Source organism: Chenopodium album, chromosome 5, assembly GCF_948465745.1.
Source record: "Chenopodium album chromosome 5, dcCheAlbu1.1, whole genome shotgun sequence".
Taxonomy (NCBI): domain Eukaryota; kingdom Viridiplantae; phylum Streptophyta; class Magnoliopsida; order Caryophyllales; family Amaranthaceae; genus Chenopodium; species Chenopodium album.
Window position 1 is genome coordinate 19688909 of NC_137838.1, and position 15676 is coordinate 19704584.

The window sequence follows — 15676 nt, forward strand, 5'->3', positions numbered from 1 at the left end:
ATGGTGTCTGTAAATTCTGTTTCGCATAAGGTTTCTTCCCTATCATGTTCAGGTTTAGTGGGTGTAGATTCGGTGGGTCTTAGTGGTGGGCTGTGTGTGTTTTGGTTTTCCCCAGTTCTGGTTGATCCCATTGTGGTTTCTCCGCATGTAATATTGTGTCGAATTGTGGAGAATTTGGTAACAAAATATGTCCTCTTTCTGTACGGAGTGCCTCATGTTTCTGGATTATCTGTTTGGTTGGAACTAGCTAATATTGTTGCTCAATATCCAAATATTTTGTTAGTGGGTGATTTTAATCAGATTGAATTTTTATTAGATAAAGTAGGGGGTAGTACAGATATTCCAGGTCGTTTGGATTTCATGACTTGGAAATTAGATAATGGTTTGATTGATATTCCGTTCTCGGGACCTCAATTTACTTGGACTAATGGACGGGAGGGTGGTGATCCTACTTTTGAACGTCTAGACAGGGCCTATGCTACTTCCCAGTGGCTTTTGGAAAGGCCTTCTACTTCTGTTGTCCATCAACCTATCTTGTTTTCAGATCATTCAGCCATTATTTTAAATGATGCTCATGTTTCATCCAGATGCAGGCGGCCGTACAAGATTGAGAACTGGTGTTTACATTCGCAAGAAGTGGCTTTAATGGTGCATACCATTTTTGCTGAACATATTCCAGGTTCTCTCATGTTTTCCTTATCAAGAAAGCTCCGTTCTCTTCGACACCGTTTACTTTCATGGTGTGTTACTCATACGAAAGCCTGGGGTATTGACTGGAAGGCTTTGGTTATGGATATCACTAATGCTTCTTTGTCACTCGACTCTCGTGGGGATCGTTGCTTATTTCTCACTTTCAGGAAAGAAAAGATTGCTGAGGCCCAAGCGGCTTATGAGTTTTGGAAACAACGAGCCAAGGTGAAGTGGGACACTTTTGGGGATGAACACTCCAAGTTACTCTTTTCTCTAGTCCAGGCGAGACGGAGAAGGAATTCAATTGCTGGCCTTAAAAATCTTGATGGTACCTGGATCTTGGATTCAGATCAGCTTCGTTCTCATGCTCGAGACTTCTATATTTCTCTGTATAGTAAACAATCAGGGTCGACTGAGGTTCCTGATTTTTGTTGGGAGTCACTGGATCTTCCTTCTTTGTCGGATATTCATCGCCAGGCTCTTTTGGCCCCGTTTTCAGCTGACAAGATTCAGAAAGCCATGTTTAGTATTAATGAAAATAAATCTCCAGGTCCGGATGGTTTCTCTTCGGCTCTTTTCAGATCATATTGGCCCGTGATAGGAGGTCATGTGGTAAATGCAATTTAGTTTTTCTTTGCTCATGGATATCTTCTCAAGGACTGGAACCGTACTTTCTTAGTTTTACTTCCTAAGGTGGATAATCCAGAGCTCTTGTCTCAGTTTCGACCGATTGGCCTTTGTAATGTCATTTACAAATGTATTGCTAAATGTCTTGCTCAACGTTTGAAGACTGTGTTACCCGAACTGATCTCAGACTCCCAAAATGCTTTTGTGCTAGGACGATTAATGTCGGATAATTGCTTAATGGTTCATGAATTACTCTCTTTCATGAATGCTTCGAAGGCTAAGAAGCGATTCTTAGCAACCCTGAAACTTGATATGAACAAAGCTTATGACAGGGTTGGGTGGGAATTTTTGGCCCAGGTCCTTCAGGTTTTTGGGTTCCCTCCTACCTGGATCCATCTGATTTTACAGTGTGTGACAACTGTCTCTTATCAGGTGTTGATTAATGGTGCTCCCACTGAAACTTTTCGGCCACATCGGGGTTTACGGCAAGGTGATCCCTTGTCTCCTTACTTGTTTGTGCTTTGTATGGAGGTTCTTTCTGCCATGCTTCGTAAGGCTGAATCAGAAGGGCTGTTTCAGGGTATTAAGATTGCTCGGGGTGCGCCGGCTATCTCTCATTTGTTTTTTGCTTATGACTCTCTTTTGTTTTTCCAAGTCTCCCCTTCTTCTTGTTCTCATGTAATGAAGGTGCTTTCGGACTTCTGTAGTCTTTCAGGTCAAATGATCAATTTACAGAAGTCTTTTGTTAAATTCAGTCCGAATACGCCGGAGGATTACCGGGAGTTCTTGTCGGGTTGTTTGAATCTTAGAAATGAGTTTAGATTGGGCACTTATTTAGGATTGCCTGTGGATTTGAGTCGTAGCAAGTGTTCTGATTTTGGTTTCTTCCTGGATAAGGTGGCTGCTCGACTGGAAGTATTCGCTGCTCTTCAGTTGTCCCCTGCAGCGAAACTTGTTATTATTAACTCCGTGCTTATAGCTTCGTTCAACCACATTTTATCGGTTTTCAAGGTTCTAGATTCCATTTGCTCCAGGATTGACAACTTGCTGGCCAGATTCTGGTGGAAATCTTCGAGCTCCAGTCGTGGAATAGCTCTACGTTCCTCTTCGCTGATTCACCTTCCGAAGGGCTTAGGGGGTTTAGGTATTCGCAGCATTGCTCCTTTTAACTCTGCCTTATTAGCTAAACAGAGTTGGCGTATAAATCAATCTCCGCAGTTGCTTGTTTCCCGTCTCCTTTGTTCCAAGTATCCGGCCCTCCGGACACTTCGGTCGACTCAAGTTCTCCGCCCTTCATGGGGTTGTAGGAGTCTCCTTGCCGGTTTGTCTTCTTTATCCCAGGGCTTGGCATGGAAGGTTGGTTCGGGGTCTAAGGTTCGTATTATGGAAGATTGTTGGGTCCCAGGGGGCCCTGTGGTGTTCAAGGAACTTCATTCGGAGTCGCTTTGTCCGACTCTTGTTTCCTATTTAATTGATCCGCGTTCTTACGCGTGGGATGCTTCTACTGTTCATGGCCTGTTTGATTCTGATACAGCGGCTAAAATTCTCTCGTTGGACAGGCCGGTGCGTTTGATGGATGACTTTGTCTATTGGAAGTTTACTAGGGATGGTGTTTTCTCAACTAAATCTGCTTATGCTAATATTTGCGGGAATGGTTCTATGGGTAATGCGGATTCTCAATCTTTTCTTCCTTGGTGGAAAAAATTTTGGGCTATGCCAATTTTGCCTCGTTGGAAACTTTTTGGTTGGAAATTGTTACACAATGCTTTGCCTTTAGCAGCCATTCTCTCTACTCGAGGGCTTCCTATTGACCCTACATGTGCCTTTTGTCACTCTTCTGACGAATCTCGTTCTCATCTGTTTCGAGATTGTTCTGCTATCTGTGGTATTTGGAGATCTGGTGTCCTGGATATTAGATGGGATTTTATGCATCTTCCGCAGTTTGAAGACTGGGTAACTCGAACGGTGTCCCAATTGTCGAAGTTCCACAATTGGGATGGCATCTCTTCGTTCTTTGCTATATTGTGGGCTATTTGGGTTACTCGCAATCAGTTACGGTTTCGTCAGGCTGTTTGGTCACCGGGATCCATTGTCCACTTAGCTATTGATTGGAAGACTCGTAGTAAGAGTGCTCAATGCTGGAAGGCTTCGGTATTATCTTCCAATGGGGTTCCTCCTGTGGCAAGTCAGTCAGGGCAGCTATTATCCTAACAGGGTTTATCTGCTATCGATCCCACTGTCTGTTTGGTTATAGATGGTGCTTGGGATTGTGTATCGAATAGAGCAGGTGCAGGGTGGATAATTCGGGAGATTGATTCTTCACAGGTACTTGGGGGTGGATGCCGTGCTTTTTTTGCCGCCTCGGCGTTGCAGACGGAGTTACAGGCTTGCTTATGGGGTTTGGAGTATGCTCAGCGTAAGGGTTTTTTGAAAATTTGCATATACACGGATTGTGCTGCTCTGTTGGCTGTCCTTCCTCGTAAGGGGAGTATGGACATTTCGGTTTTCTGGCTCGTTCAGGATTTGTGGGTTTCTATTCAGAGTCTCCTAGTTTGTCAAGTCCGTAAGGTTCCTCGTTCCTGGGTGTCTCCAGCTCACTGGTTGGCGGGTTGTGCTCGTCGTCGTCAGTTACTGTATTTTGTGTTTTAGTTTTTGCCTAGGTTTCTTTGTTGTGTTTTTTTAGCCCTGTTTTAAAAAAAAAAAAACAAAAAAAACTTAGGACGGTCCTAACTTTAGTTTATTGATTAGCTCAAGACGGTCCTAACAAGTAACAAGAGTGTAGATCAAACTATCAAAGAGATGCACTTCTACATAGAACAAATTTTTTATAATAATCATTTTTTTATAGGTAAAATTGTTTTCTTTTTAAAAATCAACCATGTAAAAACTGCTCTTGATATATTAGGCAATTACAAGTTTATATGTCAGATAAACGATTTTTTGTTAATCTGGTGGCATTTTTGTAAATATATTGAAAAAGTGTGGTAATTTATTTAGTACTTTTGGTGATCTGTCCAATTACTGTTTGCAGCTTGCTTTTACCGTTTGGTGAGGATGTACTCCTTAACTAGTACATGAAAAGACATATTATTAGCTTTTAATGGGTACAAAAAAAAAAAAAAAAAAAAGAAGTTAGAAATCACCTTTAAATAGATAAAATACTATCCAAAATGTAAATAATTTACCCTAAAATTGGTCAATTTACGCTAAAATTATCGTGCACTGAGTATACATAAAAGTTTTAGGGAGCGATGATTTACTAATACTTTCATATGCATTTGAAACTGTTAAAGATCTTTCTAACGAACGCTCCTAAGCTAACACGTTAAATAATCAATTAATTTTTTTTTTTTTTTTTTAAAATGGTACTAATTTTGGAGTGCATGCAAAATCAAGAGTCGATCAGTGTAATTAATGTTCATTTCAATTTAAAAGTTCTAATTTTAGCTATGTTATTGAGCATCTTCGATGGTAAGCCAATTGTTAATTTACTAGCCATGCCATGTATAATTTTTAGCTAATCCTCTTTGTAGCTATTTTGTACCCCAATAGTTAGCTACTAGCTTGTTAAACTTGACTTTCTCAATTAGCTTTATAAATTTAATTATTATAATATTTATCTCCAAAAATTTTGGAACTTTTTTCTCAAGCATTAGCTTGGACAAGCTAATTGTATTTTATAGCTCCAATGGTGAAGCTAGTAGCTAGAAACTTGAAAATTATTACAAGCAAATCCCTACCTACTACCTATAACCAATGGAGTTGCTCCAATACTTCTGGAGCGTTGATTAGCCCGCCAATTATAAAATCTATTTCAAGAAAATATCATGGTTGTTAAAAACTTCCAAAATCAGTAACGTGCTACCGTAAAAGATTTCCAATTTGAACGTATCAAAAAATTTGACTATAAAGTCTACAAATGATACTAATAAGTGCGTGTAATGCAAGAGGGAAGTTGTCCTTTTGAAATTTCTCCTTATGTTCTAATGGACATTTTTTTGTGTAATTTCTCCTTATGTTCTAATGGATAATTTCTCCATTGATTAATAAAATTGATATTAAATGTCTTTCAAAACAAACAAACAAACAAAAAAAAAAAAAAAAAAAAAAAAAAAATAATCAGTGTGTTTTTGGTGCGGCGGCAATCCGCACCATGCGGCAGGGTGCCAAATCAACAAATGACAAAGTAACCCCACTAACCTAATAACCCCACCAATCTAGTAACTCCTCTACCAAGTAACCCCTGACCAGACCTAGTAACTCCTGACCGGACCAAGTAACCCCTGACCGGACCAAGTAACGCCTCAAGTAACCCATCTAGTAACCTCTCTAGTAACCCCTTAAGTAACCCCTCCGACTTAGTAACCCCTCAAGTAAACCCTCTAGTAATCCCTCCGACTTAGTAACCCCTCTAATAACCCCTTAAGTAACCTCACTTAAGTAAACCCTCAGTAATCCCTCGAGTAACCCCCTCCACTAACCTCACTTAAATAATCTCCCAAGTAACCCCTTCAAGTAGCCCCACTTAAGTAACCTATCTACACTAGTAGAAAAATACAAATAGGCAACCCCCAATTGGCACCGGTTCAGACCAAACCGGTGCCAAAAACCGGCCTAAAATTGGGCGGGGATTCAGACCAAGAACAATGGCACCGGTTCAGATCAAACCGGTGCCAAAAATAACAAGGCCACCGGTTTGAACCGGTGCACCAACAAAAAAAAAAAATCGGGTTTGTTAATTTATAAACCCTAACGTCCTTATCTCTCCTCTTAGCTGTTTACTTGCCTCCTCTTAGCTTCTCTCTCCTCTCTTTCTCCTACAACTAACTGAGCGCCTCTCCTCCTTCTCTCTCTCTCTTTCTCCTCTCAGCTTTCCGACCTCTCTTCTCTGTCTCTCTCCCCTCTCTGTCCTCTTCTTCTGACCTGAAAACTACATCTAAGCCCGGCCTTAAGACGCGAGGCGCCCCTCTCGTAGTAGGTGCTTCTTGCTCGCCTCGCTCTTGTGACATGCATGCTATGTTTCCCGGTTAACCGCCTCGCCTCGCCTCGGATCTCTTTCTAGAACCACCTCCTTAGAAAGAGCCTGTTTTTGCGACTCTATCTTCTAACTGAATTGGCGAGTTATAGGCGACGAACTCAATGGAGTGAGTTATAGGCGACGAACTCAATGTTTCTGGGTTTAATAATTCGGGGTAAGGGTTTCTGGGTTTAAATATTTATGCTATGTGCCTTAATTTTTTTGGGTTTGATTGTTGTAATATTGTTCGAAATTGATTGGTGTAATTGATCTTGGAATTATTTGGGTTAATTGATTTTGTCATTTTTTGCACTTAATTGATTTTTCGAAATTTCTGGGTTTAATTGATTTTCGAAAGTTTTGGGGTTAATTGATTTTCTTGGTTTGTTGGGTTTAATTGATTGCTAGGTTAATTGATTTTGTCATTATAATTCATTGTTTGTGCGGTTTTCTGAATTGATTTTCTCTTTCTCGTTCATGCATTAGTTTTCTGGGTTATTGCTTCTCGTTTTTTTTTTTTTTTTAGTTTTAATAATTTCTGGGTTTTAATTGATGCAGGTGTTAATTCATGCAACAAGGATTCAAGATTTTGATTTTGGAATATTATTTTGATGTTGTAATTTTTTTTTTTTTTTTTTTTTTTATTGTTTTACAATTTCAATTTCTGAGTTAAATTTTATTATAATTCATTGTAATTTTTTTTTTTTTTTTTTTTTTTTTGTATGGTACAATAACAATTTACTTGTTGAATATAATGTGATTTACCATTGTTTTGATGTTGAATATAACAATTTCAAGAATCCGTATTTCACCATTTATTTTTGTTTGGTTCGTATTTCATGTTTGTTTGTATATTATTTTTATTATTATTGCAAGAAAAAAGTATATAAAAAAAAATACCAAAAAGGCACCGGTTAACCGGTGCCTAAAACAACTTCCACTAACAAAAAATATTCCGCGAAATTATTTAAGGCACCGGTTAACCGGTGCCAAAACCGGTTTATGGCACCGGTTTTGAACCGGTGCCAAAAAGGGGTGTAATTGGCACCCCCCACATAGGCACGGGTTCAAACCGGTGCCTTAAGCCGGGTTTGAACCGGTGCCATTTGCTATTTTTCTACTAGTGCTAGTAACCCCTTAAGTAACCCCCGACCTACCCATTTTGTAATCCCTTAAGTAACCCCCGACCTAGTAACCTTTGACCCACCACCACCCCCAAAACTCTACTAGCCCCACCCCCAATACACCATGCCGCCACCTCCACCATACACCAAATCCACAAACAAACATAGATCCAATCGAACTCACAACCAAGTCGTTAAGAAAAAAAAAATTAAATCGAACAAATACCTTTAAAATTAACAATAGTTTGAATTTCACTTCAAATATGGCTAAAAAGGCCAAATTCGACCATGAAAACTCTAGATCTAGAGTTTTTATGGCCGAATTTGGCCTTAAAAATCTTTAAGTTGTTTTCCAATGACGGAGTATAAGGAGCTCACGGAGTACGACGACGGGTTAGTGGAGGACATGCGTTCTTCATTTGTAATTGCAGGTGGTTTGTTTTGCAAGTATTCTGCCCTTTTTTGGAGATGAAAGGAGAGAGAAAGATGATATAGCTTGGTAAAGGGGTGATATGGGTGGCTAATTGGAGAAGAAGAAATTATCAGAGAAGAGAGAAAGAGTTGATAGAGAAGACATAGAAAAAAGAGATACAAAAATAAAAAAAATAAAAAATTATATTGTGGCTGGCCGTACGCCCGTACAGTGCGGCCAGCCACATATGAAACTTTGTGGATACTAATTTAATCTCCACTTGTCAACTGCTTATAGTTTCCATCCATTTAAAGGCATTAACAAATCATTGAATATTGCATTAATTTGTGAAACCATCTGTTCTTTAACAAACCTCTCAACATTGATAATGAAATTTCTGTTTTGTCTTTCTCTTAAAAAAAAAAAAAAAAGAAAAAAAAAAGAAAAAAAAAAAAAAAAAAAGTTCCAAGTGTTAGAAATTGCCGTGCATCTTTAGTATTCTTATGTTAATTAATCAAGAAAATGATTTGGCTCGATATTATTCCTCATCTATCATTATCATAATATTGCTGATATTTTGGCACTTAATTGGCAGGCATTAAATTTTTGGCATTTCACATCCATATATAATTGTTACATAGTACAAATAGTTATATTTTTATTGTGGATGTTATCCGTGTAAAACTATGCTACAAGTTGCATTTTCAACGTGTACATGATGGATCAACAACTATAATCCCTTCTCCATTCTCAAATACTCCGTACATGCAAGTTAACTTACAACACTTGCTTTCCTAAAATGTAGTTATAGAAAAACAATGAAAAGACAAACTATATAATAATAATGGTTCTGTGTTAAAATTTCAAAATGTCGCAAGTATTTAATAACAAAGAGACTTTACAAACTAGACTAGATTATTAAACATTAGAACATAATTAGTCTCAACCCATGTTAGAATTCGGATTAAAGCCCACTTATTTTGTAATTGATGTATCTAAGTTGTCGCCATAGCATGAATTAAAAGAATATGTTTAGTTTATCTTCTTTTTACTTATATTCAAATCAAGAAAAATAAGCTTTGACATACTTTACCGTTTTAAATACGGTTTTTTTTTTTTTTTCATCTCGTAAATATAGTTATCTATAATTTCTATGAAAATTACATATTATTAAGATACACAGTACATTATTGCGAATCTAACAAGACCCTCTCACACGTTATTGCGAATAATCTAACAAGACCCCCTTTTCTTGTAAAAAAAAAAGGGCCCCATTTAATATATTTTTTCCTTGTAAATTAGCTTACATATGAAGTTAAAATTTACTAAAACTAGACAAATAGCAGATTATATAAGTTCAGATCAAATCAGGTCATGAACAAAACTAAGGTGAAATAAACAATCACTAAGTACTTCCGTCCCTTAAAGATTGTCCCATAATTAAGGTTTTAAAAAGTTGTAACTATATTCACTAATTTATATGTTGGAACCCAATGTATATCACTTGTGAGTGTCCCACATTGGAGAAAGAGAAGAGGTGGTTCCACTTTATAAGGTAGAGGAGAACTCCTATTATTGCCAATAATGTGGGACAACACACCACTTACATACATGTGGGTTTTCTCATGGGCTTAACACTCCCCCTCACATGTGAATTGTCCATAATATTGTCCCATATCACAACACAACTTAAACCTGGCTCTGATACCATGATACAATATGAAATGGGTTTGGGCAACCCGAACGAGGAGGGGGAGAATTTGGTCCACAAACTAGACTTTGGAGCTTCCACACTAGTTTGTATGTGGAAGTGTATCCCACATTGAAGAAATAAGAAAGTTGTGTCCACTTTATAAGGCTAAGGGGCTATTCCCCTCATTGCCATATGGTTTTGAGATGGAACTTCATTGGTCGTATAAAGTGTACAGTTGTGTCGGGTGCGGCCCTGGCCCGTTTATCATGGTATCAGAGCATTTGGTCCACAAACTAGGTTTTGAGGAGGAGAATTTAGTCCACAAACTAGGCTTTGGAGTTTCCACACTAAAACCAATTAGCAATAGTAGGAGTGACTCCTCTACCTTATAAAGTGGAACTACCTCTCCTCTTTCTCCAATGTGGAACACTCACAAGTGATATACATTGGGTTCCAACATTATAAGAAATAAAATAGTTATATGAAATCTTGTTAGATTAATTTTCTAAGTCGACTTTGTAAATATTAATTTTTTTATAATTATTCCCACACGTAAATAAAATAAATAAATAAAAAAAAAGAATACAGTAAACTTTGTTGCCTATATAAGTAGTTTTGGGTTGGTCTATCTATTTATCAAGCTACGGCATACAACTATACAAAACGAGAAAAACAATGAAGATAAATTATAAGTTGTCCAATTGCCTATGTTTTCTGGTTATCTTGCTGTGTTTTGAAGTAACAATGGCAAGTATGGACCAGAAATTCCCACCACAAAAGCAGGAAACTCAACCAGGAAAACAATATTTGATGAATCCACTTCCTATTTCTTTCGATCCTCATTATATACCTTCCAAAAAGCTTCATGTAAGACTTACATCATTTAATTTAGCTTAATTAGCTTCATTTCTTCATGTTAATCTAGGGTTTTTTTATTAATTAATGATGTTTAATTATTTAGGATGTTAATGCAACTACTTTCACAATTTGTTATCTATCTAAACATACAATTCTAAGGGTAATACATAAGCATTGCACTCCTTACATATTTTCTAGTATGCTATTAATATAAGGGTGCATGCATGATTAAATTATGTGTCAATAGATTTTATTAATGTTTGATTGCATTTAAAAATTTTATTTATTACACATTAACTTACTAAACTTAGAATTATTTGTATCAATTTTTTAAAATTGTCCTTATTACTCATTATACTTGTGTGTTCTAGTAACTATGTACCCTCTCTTTCATTATAAGTCCTATGAAAACATAATAAATGTACCTCAAAACTCAATGGAAGGTTCTACTTGATAGACTCATATTTTTGCACATTCCTTATACAATGGATTTATTTATTTTGGTAGGGGGGCTGGTTTAGGATGGTTGAGAGATTAATTTGGGAGGTTAGGTGCTGTGGTTTCTGGTAGGTGGATGGTGGTTTCATGTGGATCGGCTTGTTGGGTCGGGTTGGTCAAGGCCGGAGTTGGTCAACGGTTGGGTTGTTGGGGGTGGTTTTTGTGGTGGGGAGAGTACGTGACTTATTTAAATTAATTAGAAGAGTAGGTTATTATGTTGAATTAATAAAAAAAAATGGAGAAATAATATACGTTTGAAGACACGTCTTGAAAATCGTAAAAGGTTAAGTGGGGCAAAAAATAAGTGATTGAGGGAATATGCAATAATCGAATGTATGTCACTTGAGATAGTTAAATCCAGCAATTAAAATTTGCAATTTTACAAAGATACACCTTGTAGAATTACCCAAACTTAATTTGGTGTTAATAATACGAACGTAAAGATTGTAATTGTTGTTGAACATTATCGTTATTACAGGGAAAGGTGGCATTGGTAACAGGAGGTGATTCAGGGATAGGAAGAGCAGTTTGTTACTATTTTGCACTCGAGGGCGCAACCGTGGCGTTCACGTATGTTAAAGGGCCAGAGGATAGAGATGCCGATGATGCTTTGGCTTTGATAAGAAAAGTGGCTAAAGAAAATGATGCAGGTGAGCCCATTGCCATTCCAGCCGAGTTCCGCCAAGGCGAAAAGGAATGCAAGTACGTGGTTGATGAGGTGATTAGCCTCTTTGGGCGCATAGATGTGTTAGTGAATAATGCAGGAGTACAATACTATGCAAAGAGTATTGATGAAATCACAGAGGAACAAGTGAAGAAAACATTTGAAATCAACATCTTCGCCTATATTTTCATGGCAAAGTAAGTATTTTAAGATGATATATTTTTATTTAAACATATATATCACGAATCAAATTGTCAAATCATAACTCTTTGCGTGTGTTTTATTGATTTCATTTTTTCAACCAAAACTAATTATTGAGGGTTTCTTCGTGGTGATTTTTTGTTTTAGGTTTTTGTTTTTTTTTTTAAATAAAAACCAAAAACAAGAAATCAGTTGTCAATTCGTTTTCAAAACTATTACGATTTTGATAAATTAAACTATTTTTTATTTCATTATATGACATATATCATATGATTAAAAAAACAAAAACAAAACAATATAAAATTAGGTAATATTGTACGAATCCTAACTCAATTAGTTAATTTAGGTTGTACTTAAAAGCTAAAACTTTAAAAAGTAAACCAAATCTTAAATCTCATATACATAATTAGTCTTTATTTAGCTATCCGACACCTATCTCACTATTCACTGGGTTGGAATTTCTAAATTATGCAAGTCATGGAAAAGTCAAAAATGTTGGGTAGATGTTTTTGGTCCAAGATGAAAATGTAGAATTATTTAATTCTCTTTGACTTGGGGGTATTTTAATTAATTATAATTGATATTTTCTTAGTTTATTTTAATTTCAACGTTTGAGATTTTGCACTATCCACAAACTTCATTGACTGTCTTTGTGATTTTTAACCTCATTTGGGCATGCATTGAAGCACATGAAAGAAGGAAGCAGCATAATCAACACGGCTTCAGTTTTGGCATACATAGGTTCAACAACACTAGTTGACTATTCTGCCACCAAAGGAGCCATAGTCAGCTTCACCAGGAGCCTCAGCCGTCAGCTCCTCGACCGACGTATACGAGTGAATGGGGTTGCACCAGGCCCCATTTGGACTCCCTTAGAAGTGGCTTCACTTCCTGTAGATGAGATTGTAACTTTTGGTTCACAGGCGCCAATGGATAGAGCAGGACAACCTTACGAACTCGCACCATCCTATGTTTTTCTTGCAAGCAACCAAACTTCGTCCTACTTTACTGGCCAATTCCTCCATCCTAATGGTATATTTTGGTTCCTTGTGTTTCCATTAATTGTTTTATATATATATATATATATAGGAAAATGCTACATATAGCCATTTGGGGTTAGGGCTACATATAAGCATTAAAAACACTCTTAAAAATTGTTTAAATTTAGAAAATCATGATAAAAATACACTAATTACACTAATCTATGCGTGTTTTCGTCATAAAGTATTTTTGTTTTCGTCATAAAGTGTTTTTAATGCTTATATATAACTCTAAGAGATATGTATAGCATTATCCATATAAATACATTACTCTGTTTCTAAATGATGTTACTCGCATCATTTTACTTTTTAGTCTATTTTAAAAAGTTCTTAACAATTTTAATTATTTTATTTTAAAAATACCTACATTTTTTCCCCTTTCTTCACCCACATTTTTCTTACACTTACTCAAATTATTTTTAATTACTATTTTAAATGATTTTAACCAACTTTACCAATATAATCCTCTTTTTTACAAATATATTAATGCTCGAACATAGACTCTCTTAGGTTCTAATCTTCATCTTATTTTTGCTGAACTTACTGAATTGAAACTTTAATTCATTGACTTTTTTTTTTCTAAACTTAAATTATTTATATTGAATATTATTTTTGAAGTATTAAATGTTCATATCAAATAGTAACAAAGGAATTATTTTAAGACAATAAACAATAAGTACATGTAATGCCAAAATTATTTATAAAAAAAATTTGTATTTCATTAATTAAAATTTTGATAAATTGTATACAATAATTTGATTGAGAGTTTGTTTTCTATATAGTTAACGATCTTCTAACTTGTTACAGGTGGAGATATTGTCAACGGATAATTCAATTATATCTACCAAACAAAGAAACTTAATATAGAACAACTTGAAGAAATATCAACATATGTTTTTATTTTATTTTATTTTTATTTTTATTTTTTGGAATGGAATAGAGGGGGTTGATTTCATCAATCAATCAATGTGGGGTTGACAAATATCGCTCTATGATTCACTTGTCTTATATCTGTAATATTTCTCTATACAAGACTTGGCATGTGTTATTCCATGTATTGGTTAGTTTATATTATATTAATTATATTGATTTAAAAATAAATTTCAGTTTCTTTGATTGATTCTAAATAATTGATTACATTTTAATTGCGTAAATTGTTTTCATTGTATATATATTTATAAATGGGTTATTTTTGTTAATTTAACTTTAACAATATATATAAATCTTTTATAGGATTTATTTAATCACTATTTATGATATATTTAATATTGAATTTCAGATTAATCTTGTATGTGTTTTAGCAATGATGTTTTTTGAATTTATCTCTTATAATCTTTGAATTTGGTTCGTATGTTCTTTAATTTAACTTAATAAGTGATAAGTTAATATATATAATCTTTGAATTTGGTTCGTATGTTCTTTAAAATTTTTCCGTTAGAAACACCCTATTTTCCGTTGGAAAACCCCTTTCGACGGAAATTCCATTGGAACCGGTTGTCAGAATACATTTTGTAGAAAAAATTAAGGCCTTTTCCGATGGCTGGTGTTGGCTGGAAAACGCTTTTATAAAAACCAAAAAAAAAAAAGTGCCTCCCATCTCCACCAACTACCAGCCCACACCAGCCGTCCTAACCCGTACCACCAGCCCACACTACCCACTAGTACCCCCACCCACGTAACCCTAATCCACCCAAATAAATTAAAGGTCAACCTACCACCCAAACGAACACGGAATTACAACCCCCAACCCTAACAAATTCAGCCCAACCACACTAGACCACCCCACTACCCACCTAAAACCACCACCACCGCCGCTGAAACAAACAATCTCAACCCAAACATTAACAAAAAAATAAAGAAAAAAATTGAAATCCCAACCCAATCTCCAAAACCCGAACTCCACCAGCCACCACAACCATATTTATTCAAAAAATTCAGATAAAAAAAAGACATACTAATTCAACCACACAAATTCTTAAAATTGGGTTTACGAGGCCAAATTCGACCGTGAAAAATCTAGATCTAGAGTTTTTTTTATGATCGAATTTGACCTGAAAACCTTTGTTTTCATCATAAGGAGAATGAAAGTGCGAAAAAATCGTAAATTGTTATTGATGTTGATGTAGGTGTCAATGTTGTTGTTGATGTCAGTCTTGGTGGTATTGTTGTTGCGGCAATGGTTAGTGTTGGCGGTGGCGGTGGGAGATATAAGGTGGTCAAAAGATGGGAAAGAAAAGGAGAGAAGTAGAAGATGAAAGAGAAGAAGAACGAGAGGGAGAGCGAAGAACAAAGAGAAGATAGAACGAGAGGAGAGAGAAGAGTAAAGACAGAGAGAAGGAGAAAGGGAAAGAGAGGAGAGGCAGAAAAGAGTATATGGTTTTAGGGTTTTCTAAAGGTGTTCATTTAATTATTTTTTTAAAGAAAAATTTGTCTCGAATGGACATATATGTTCACTATTTTGTCTGAAAGAACCTTATATGTTTAAAGTGGTCTAAAAGGACCTTATATAAGTTACTTTTGTTGTTTGGGAGATCTTGAAGTAACAATTTGGCAATAATTGACTTTTTTCTCCGACGTTGACCTATCACATGACCTTAAAAAATGGCGCCATTTTCTTTTTTTCCACGATTTTCTCTCTCTTCTAATCCCCAAATGACACAAATCAAAATAAGGGAATTTGAGGGAAATCATGGACAAAAAGAAAAGGGGGTCATTTTTTTAAGGTCACATGAGAGGTTAACGTCAAGGAAAAAAGTCATTTATTGTTGTATTCCAACCTCAAGGTCCCCCCAAACAACAAAATCAACTAATAAGGTCCTTTTAGACCACTTTAAACATATAAGGTCCTTCCA

The 15676-nt window shown here is 35.9% G+C and overlaps 2 protein-coding genes across 2 annotated transcripts; both read left to right on the forward strand.

The window, feature by feature from the left end:
• LOC145632713 (uncharacterized) lies at positions 1–3966 on the forward strand. Its single transcript, XM_081685055.1, has 3 exons — positions 1–1302; positions 1348–3502; positions 3572–3966. The coding sequence occupies exons 1-3, from the start codon at positions 1–3 to the stop codon at positions 3964–3966; spliced, it is 3852 nt and encodes a 1283-aa protein (XP_081541181.1).
• Positions 3967–10216: 6250 nt separating this feature from the next.
• Positions 10217–13914, forward strand: LOC145630566 (glucose and ribitol dehydrogenase-like). Its single transcript, XM_081682807.1, has 4 exons — positions 10217–10430; positions 11398–11779; positions 12457–12816; positions 13632–13914. Exons 1-4 carry the CDS (start codon positions 10239–10241, stop codon positions 13652–13654), a joined length of 957 nt encoding a protein of 318 aa, XP_081538933.1. The 5' UTR covers positions 10217–10238; the 3' UTR covers positions 13655–13914.
• The last annotated feature ends 1762 nt before the right edge of the window (positions 13915–15676 follow it).

What these genes read in the sequence shown, in the direction of transcription:
- LOC145632713 (XM_081685055.1), top strand. Translation starts at nt 1, where the DNA reads ATGGTGTCTGTAAATTCTGTTTCGCATAAGGTTTCTTCCCTATCATGT. An exon ending in CCGTGATAGGAGGTCATGTG is followed by an intron (nt 1,303 to 1,347) that starts GTAAATGCAATT and finishes TATCTTCTCAAG; the next exon opens with GACTGGAACCGTACTTTCTT. An exon ending in TGGGGTTCCTCCTGTGGCAA is followed by an intron (nt 3,503 to 3,571) that starts GTCAGTCAGGGC and finishes GTTTGGTTATAG; the next exon opens with ATGGTGCTTGGGATTGTGTA.
- LOC145630566 (XM_081682807.1), top strand. Translation starts at nt 10,239, where the DNA reads ATGAAGATAAATTATAAGTTGTCCAATTGCCTATGTTTTCTGGTTATC. An exon ending in TACCTTCCAAAAAGCTTCAT is followed by an intron (nt 10,431 to 11,397) that starts GTAAGACTTACA and finishes TCGTTATTACAG; the next exon opens with GGAAAGGTGGCATTGGTAAC. An exon ending in CGCCTATATTTTCATGGCAA is followed by an intron (nt 11,780 to 12,456) that starts AGTAAGTATTTT and finishes TAACCTCATTTG; the next exon opens with GGCATGCATTGAAGCACATG.